The 7,876-nt window shown below is 46.6% G+C and overlaps 1 protein-coding gene across 4 annotated transcripts in view; it reads right to left on the bottom strand.

Moving 5' to 3' along the window:
- The window catches only part of LOC122382726 (Golgi reassembly-stacking protein 2-like), a 78,544-nt gene extending 70,698 nt beyond the window's left edge, over nucleotides 1-7,846 (bottom strand). For 2 of the 4 annotated variants that reach the window (XM_043368422.1, XM_043368424.1), the window contains exons 1-2: nucleotides 7,760-7,846; nucleotides 7,507-7,605 (exon numbers count right to left, since the gene is read on the bottom strand). In XM_043368422.1, the coding sequence (XP_043224357.1) occupies nucleotides 7,507-7,569 (63 nt within the window). In that variant the 5' untranslated portion in view covers nucleotides 7,570-7,605; nucleotides 7,760-7,846. The remainder of the gene's footprint in view (nucleotides 1-7,506; nucleotides 7,606-7,759) is intronic. The other 2 variants (XM_043368421.1, XM_043368423.1) reach the window with 1 other exon arrangement.
- Nucleotides 7,847-7,876: the final 30 nt, after the last annotated feature.

Here is a 7,876-nt window from a genome sequence, read left to right as displayed (position 1 = left end):
CTGATGCGCTGGAATGAATGGATGTCAGAGCTGGAGACCCTGTCAACCCAGAAGAATTCGGCGACACTGCCGAGGTCAAGTTCTTTCTGAAGGAAGCTGCTCACTTGAACGGAAATCAGTGCTGCGGTGAGCTCGAGGCGAGGGACTGTAACGGGTTTGGAAGGAGTCACCCTGGCCTTACTCATCACAAGTCTACAGCTGACTCTGTTCTGGTCGTCTATGAGGCGGAGGTAACTGCACTGACCGTATCCGTGCGTGCTGGCATCGGAGAAGTGATGCAGTTCCACTTGTTGCAAGGCTCCGAAGTCCATCGGTGTGTAACATCTTCGAATTTTCAGGGTTGACAGGGTCTCCAGCTCTGACATCCATTCATTCCAGCGCATCAGCAGAGTCTCTGGGACTGGGTCGTCCCAGCCGAGACCATCACGGCACAACTCCTTTAGAATCTGCTTGCCTCTCAGAATAAATGGAGAGATGAAGCCAAGGGGGTCAAATATGGAGCTAACCACAGACAGCATCCCCCTTCTAGTTGGTGGTTTATCGTTGGGCTTCACACTGAACTGAAGTACGTCGTTTTCTGTGTCCCACTCTATGCCAAGAGCTCGCTGGATGGGCAGTCTGCCCGCTCCGGCTTCCAGACTCTGCGTAGTAGAGCAGCGGCTCTCTGGCGGCACAGATTTCAGGACTTCAACGCTGTTAGACGACAGCTTGTGTAGTTCAAATCCACCCTGCTTACACAACTGGCGAGTAGCGTCGATGAGGCGCACAGCTGTGTCTTCGTCATCTACGGACGTGAGACCGTCGTCGATGTAAAAGTTTCTTCTTACGAAGTCGGCAGCTTCTTTTCCACTTTCATCTGCGTAGCTGTCGGCTGCTGTTCTGAGGGCGAACATAGCACATGCTGGTGAAGATCTTGCGCCGAACAAATGTGTCGTCATTCGGTACTCCTCGGGCTCCTGATGCACGTCACCGTTTTCCCACCAGAGGAACCTCAGGAAGTTACGATCGGTTCTGTTGACCCCCACCTGATTGAACATGCCTCTGATATCACATGTAAGAGCGATCGGTTTCATTCGAAAACGACAGAGGATTCCGGCGAGGCTGTTCGTCATGTCGGGTCCTTGCAATAGATGACTGTTCAGCACCTCTCCACCAAATTCGGTGCTACAGTCAAAAACGACACGGATTTTGTCCGGCTTCTTCGGGTGGTATATGCCGTGGTGGGGCAAATACCATACCCTGCCATTGCTGAGCTGCTGTTCATCTGTTGGGACCTTCTCAGCGTGACCATTGGCGATCGTGGCTTCCATGAACGTTGTGTAGTCACGCCGGAATGCATCATTTCGTACTAGCTTCGAGCGGAGTCCTTTGAGGCGCTGCACTGCTGCAGCTCTGTTGTTCGGCAGTCTGACGTCTCCCTTCAGCGGAAGCGGCATCTCGTAGTGCCCGTCTTCTTTCTGATGGATCTCTTCGGACATCATCTTCAGGAACATCCTGTCTTCAACTGACTGTGGTTTCTCCTCTCTTGTCTCCACAAAGTCCTGTTCAAACATCTCATGAAGCTGCTGAGGAGTCATCTCATGAGCTGTAGTCCTGAATGCGAAGTGACACAGCCTGCGGGTTCCTTTTCCTGCGTCGATGTACTGGCATCCAGAATTGATGTTCTCGCTGTCACAGACAGGGCCTACGATGCCCCATCCCAGTACGGTCCTTACAGCCCACGGGTCGTTGTCGTCACCTGTGATGACGTCTCTGGGCTTCACGGCTTTTGGGCAGTTCATCCCGACGAGAAGGCCGATTCCAGCTGCAGGGTAGTACAGCGGTATCTCATCTGCGATCGGCGCCAGGTGAGACCACTTCCTGGCAGACTCTCTTCTGGGGATGCACGAACGCTCTGCTGGAATCACCTCACGCGAATAGCACTGAGGAAGGACGATGCTGTCACCTCCCTGCACAGGCTCAATCACCAGGTCATCAACGACTGAGCTGGACACAACTGACTGGCCCGTGACTGTCTTCAGCTCCAGGGAGACTGGCTGACCCTGGATCTGGAGAGCCTCGCAGGTGCCGCCTGTCACAAAGCACGCGTCAGACTGTGGGTCAAGGACAGCATAGGTTAGAACCTTGACATCAGGGTGCTCCCTGTGACGAACGAACACAGGCAGGATCATTGAGTGGACGCAGCCTGGTCTCTTATCTCCAACTCCGGACATCACACGCAGGGATGTAGCTTGGAGCTGGTCCGTTGCTCCTTCAGGCCGACTGCTCCTCCTCTGAGTCTCAGCATCTCCGCGCTGAATGAGGTCCCTCCGAGTTTCGCTGATTGCCCTGCTCTGTGCAGCAACAGGAAACTTGTCATCATGAAGGGCAGTGGGGTGACCTTTTCCACAGGTTTCACACTTCATCTTCCTTTGGCAGGACCGCCAGACATGTCCACGCCTCAAGCATCCTCTGCAGAGTCCATACTTCATCACTGCAGCCTGCTTCTCTTCAAGGGTCATCTTGGTAAACTGTTCACACTCTGCCACTGGGTGAGCGGCAGCAACTGAAACACCTGAGCGGTCAGAGCACACCACACACCCTGGTCTGACAACACTGTGGCTGTCCCTCTTTGAGGCTGGTGCAGCAGTCGTCTGGAGCGCTCTTACAACTCTCCTGTCTCTGCGCACATCCTTCTCTTCTTTGCTGGCAGAGTCTTCGACGGGACCACAGGCCACTCTCGCTTCCTTCGCCAGGAACTTCACGAATTCCTTGAATAAAGGATATTCCGCTGGCTCACCATCTTGTGGCTCATACAGTCGCTGATCCACATATCTTCTCCAACGATCAACCACATGTTTGGGCAGCTTCTTCAACATGTAGCTGTTTTCATGCTGGTCGTCCAACACCTTCAAGTGCCCAGACGTCCTTGACAAGGCATCACACTGCTGAAGAAAGTCTGCAAACTCTCTCAGAGCCTTGCCATCTCCACTCTTGATATTTGGCCAGTTTCGGATCCGTCGTTTGTATGCAGCTGCTCGTACAAACTCGTTTCCATATCTGTCATTGAGTCTGTTCTTTGCCTCTTGATAAGCATCTTCTGTCCGCAGCTGGATGAATCCAAGAATTGCTGCCTTCGCTTCACCTTCAGTGTATTTACCCAGGTAATGCAGTCTTTCGATTGGAGAGCTGGTCTTGGCTTCTATGTATGTTTCAAATGACTTGAGCCACAACTCAAACTTTGCCACATCACCATAGAACACGTCCGGTTCCAGAGCAGGAAGGTGGCTCGGCTTTACTTCACGTTGCAACAGATTTACAAGGCCCTGGATAACATCCATGCTCTGCTCCTGTTCACTTGTCTGTGGAGCATGGACATTTGACGCTGGCCTTTGCTGCTGACTTGTCTGTGGGACTCGGGTTCTTGGGGCAGCATCTTGGGGTGGCAGGTCCAGCATCAACTGGGACATGCGTCTTGCTGTCGTTGCTTGGAATGCATCTTGGTTTCTGGTGGTGTCATTCATATCTCTTTCAAAATCATCAATGGCTCTTTCCCTTGCTTGGCTGACAGCAAACTCTGTCATCAACTTCATGTCTTCCTCCTCACACTGCAGTTCCAGTTTCCTCTTGTTCATTTCTTGGCTTTTCTTGATAACAGCTGCTCTTGCTGCTAGTTCTGCTTGCTTTTGTCTCTCCTTCAGCTTGGCGGAGCTCAACGTCGAGCTTCCCCCATCTGAATGTTGACTGACTCTAGACAGAGCAGTTCTTGACGTCACAAAGAGGTTTGAGGCACTATCTTGAGGTTCAACACCATCAGCAGGCATTTCTTCGGGCTTGATGTCCGCAAGATACTTCAACACCTTTGCCTTCATGGCATCATTGTCATCAAGCTGACTCAAATGCCTACTCACATGGTAATCAATCTCATCATCTGGAAGCAGGGACCTTAACTCGTGATCAGATGACGTCAGCTCCTGACACAGCTTCAGCCAGTTCTCGAGCTCAGCTTTGACACATCCTATGCCTTCATTTGCAGACATAACTTCAATCAACCTCTGACCACTGGACCTTACTGCACTCAATGCTCTCTTGTACACCTTTTGTTTTACACCGAGTTGATACTGAGCTCCCTTCTCTGTTATCTTACGTCTTCTCACGCCATCTGTCACATCATCTGCATTTTGATGCTCGGCCATCGTGGAGTGAGAGGATGACCAGGGAATTCAGGTAATGAAATTCAGCCACAGGAAAAGAATCAATGTCTACACAAGGTGACAGAGGAGACAATATCATACATCTACAACTACAGGTGACAATTCGGGGTTGCGTAGAATTGGTCAGGTAAAATCAGTTCATGTAGGTTGTGTTAGTACAGGTCAAGTCAGCAATTCAGGAAGTCATGGTAACCCGATCAATACAGATCATATGAAATTTGCTATTCGTGGCTAGACTACGATAATTTACTGTTACAGCCATCTAATAATGCGATTCAGTGACATAGCTGTATTATGCCGTAAATTCTGAAACGAAAACAACACGAAAATTCTGAAACTATGTCACTGAATCGCATTATTAGATGGCTGTAACAGTTAGGGTAAATTAAACGGTGTTTTATTTGGTTAGGCTAAGCCCGAAAAACGCGTATTTATGTACTTCGTGGCTGTGCTCTCTGTCAGCCTCTCAACCATGGGCGGACACGACCAAAACTGAAATACCGCGGTGATCGATTATTGTGCAACGGCAGGAAATTTCAACAACATACCGATTTACCTTCAACTTTCACGTGTATTGCGGTTGCCCAGCGGTGCCTTGTACCAGGTTACGCCGCGCCATCATATGTAAAAGTTGCAAACTAATGTTTCAAATGATGGACGATTTACATTGAACTTTCCACGCCTATCAATCGTGTGAATCTGGGCCGCTGGAAGACGCCGTTGCTGTTATTCCCGACGAACACAGTACTACCCTCGGCGGCAGTAGGTATGAGCTCTTACATGTTCTTATATATGCGACAATCGATAACACCGAATGAATGGCGCGATGTGAATCCCCATGGACATGAGTCACGCGGAGTCGGTGAATGCAAATCCTGGTCGCGTATGATTGACACATCATGGAAGTGACGATCAAAGACCAATAAAATTGCATTTATGGCTTTGAGGGAGGTTACAGTGAAACTGACTGACTACGAAAGTCGGAGACACAATTATAGCTCAAATACGCAAGCCGCTATGTCCAGAAAATGTTCTGTCTAACAGCCTGCAATATGCAAAGGTATGTACTGGTGTATGCTGCTCTAAATCAGTCCCTCATGCATTGTCGTAAAAACCATACAGACACTACATTGGATGAAGCTGGACGCTCTACTTAATATGTCATGTGTGGGACGGGGCAGACAAGGGTAGTAGTTACATTACGCTATCAGTGTACCAGGCACCAGCCATCACCGTTTCCAAACTAACAGAGTGCTCCGCCATAGACAATGCTAAAACCAGAGCGCTAATGACTCCCACATGACTGGTTTGCCTTTTTTTCTGCCAAATATCAGGGCAACATTGTGTTGGGAAAACCCAGGTTGGACATTCTTCGATGGTCAAAACAGGGAGCGGGGTAACTGACAAGGGCAATTGGCAGGGGCACCTCGGGGCCAGGCGGGACAGGAGGGTGCAGCGTTACATAGTTTTCAGTTTTTATAGTCAGATAGGAAAACTAAATAGGTTTGAGTCGGGCTACCATTAGATGTTTATGAAACAATAAGTTAATGCTGTTTATTCACTGAGTGTCATGCCATCCGTATATGGCTAGCATGACACTGTATCAGACTTGTTACAAGGTGAGGGCGATGCACGACAGGACGCCATTAGGTGTAATTTAATTTATCAGTACCTACCACCGTCGTCCTGAACAAACGATTCACGGCCAGGCGATCCTCATTTACACATATAAACGCTAAATGCGGTGAAGTACTTGCAGGCTTATAGTTATGTCTATTCCGACGGCTATTCTCGATCAAATAAAGCGACTCCAGTTTCGACTTTGAGCAGTACCGAAAGTCTGATTGTTTGTTCTCATGTGTATGAATGTGTATGTATTCGCACCTAACTCAGCTGATACTCTTATAAAATTTCAGGCATGTCCTTCCTTTGCTGCACTCCAATAACCTACTAATCGAGACATAAATGGACTACCCACTACCTACAGGGTATCTGGGTTGAAACAAACTCACACTCTAGAATAAATGCAATCTAATTCCTTGGTAAGTAAACAATAGCTATTGTGAATTGACTGATCCCATTGTTTATTATTTAGCTGACACCATTGTTTCTAAAATCATGAAAAGTCACTTGACAAGTGGACCATGCATGGCAGATTAGTGAGTTAGTTGATAACTGGCATAATGGTGTGCTATCAACTCTAAATGGAATAAATATGTACCAGAAACAAGAGTAGAAAATGCATCCTATATATATCTATAAAATACCAAGGCAACCCTCCCATTATTGATGTTTCCATGGAATCTAATACAACAAATTGAAAATGTATTGATAATTGCCCATATCCAAATTGAGTAAGTTTCAATATTTTTTTTTTGGGGGGGGGATATATGGTGTGGGACCATCACTTATCAGTATTACCATTGGATCTTCATTCTATAATATACCTATGAACCAGGTATTATAGCTAAAAGGGTCAACACCTGGTAGACAGGTGAGCTCTCATCCAGATCCAATGCACTAAGTACTATGCTATTCAAAAGATACACTCAGTGCATAATTGTTGAAGTGGAATAATATCAATATGGTGGCAAAATGTGGCTGATTGTTTTGGATAAACAATCAGTTGACATAGGTAACACAATTTTGAGCACACTACAATATCAAACAAAAGGTAAAATACCAAAAACAAATGATAAATGATATTGAAGGTTTCAACTTTCAGTAACAGTACGTGATGTCACAGCTACTATTTCTGTGGAAGAAGGTGCATACATTTTGATACACATCATGCATGCATAATCTGTCTGCTTTGATATATCTTAACAAGAAAGTCCTGGGGTCAATAGTTTAGTCAAGATGGTCAGTCCTCCAAGGTTAGCATGGTCAGTCAACATTGCATTTTACCTGCACTGCTATGACCTATGTGCATCATTGCCATCACTCTAACAGTGAAAATCCAATATTATTTAAAACAACAATTATATCTCAATGTAGTCATTTGACTTAAAAAGCAAGAAGAGCATGTTGACAGCAAACACACAATCAAGAAGCAAATGTCAAGAGCTCAAAGAATGCAATGCAGCAGCAGGGCTCTGTTTCACCAATTTCACTGCACAGTACTACAGTGCTACACTGTGGTATTGATGTAACATTTAAGACAAACTTGCCTTGACACCCCAGCATTAAGTGTACGAGCTTGTTCATGTTTCCATGGAAACCCAATACACCGAAAAGCGGAGCATGCTTTAGCGTCGTGCCATGAAACAGGGCCCAGGAGTACCAGCAGAAATGCAGCCAGAGTAACACTCACCCTCAGCACATGATAGCCTTCTGTTCCACCTCCTGGCACTTCAATGCTCATTGCACCTCCCATTGTTTTTCAATATTTTTTCACTTAGAAGAATGTCACCTGTGCAAAACACCAACACAATATTGGTTACTGTATCAAACTATCATCACTGCATAGAGCCCTTATTCTGATCTTCCTTCAAATGAATTATTCCAGATTACAGACAGCACAAATATTACTGACAATATCTAAGAAAAATAAATACAACACTCACAAATAACAACTATTATCCCAACAAAAGGCAGTTATCGTTCGCTTCATCGGTCTTCGGTGCAAACAAAACAAGTCACTAAATGGTTATGATGCGTCATTATTGTAAAAGTTGATGTGG

Source organism: Amphibalanus amphitrite, unplaced genomic scaffold (genome assembly GCF_019059575.1).
Source record: "Amphibalanus amphitrite isolate SeventyFive unplaced genomic scaffold, NRLGWU_Aamphi_draft 000145F_arrow, whole genome shotgun sequence".
Classification (NCBI taxonomy): domain Eukaryota; kingdom Metazoa; phylum Arthropoda; class Thecostraca; order Balanomorpha; family Balanidae; genus Amphibalanus; species Amphibalanus amphitrite.
Note: the sequence above shows the minus strand (reverse complement) of the source record. Positions and strands in the feature narration are given on the sequence as shown.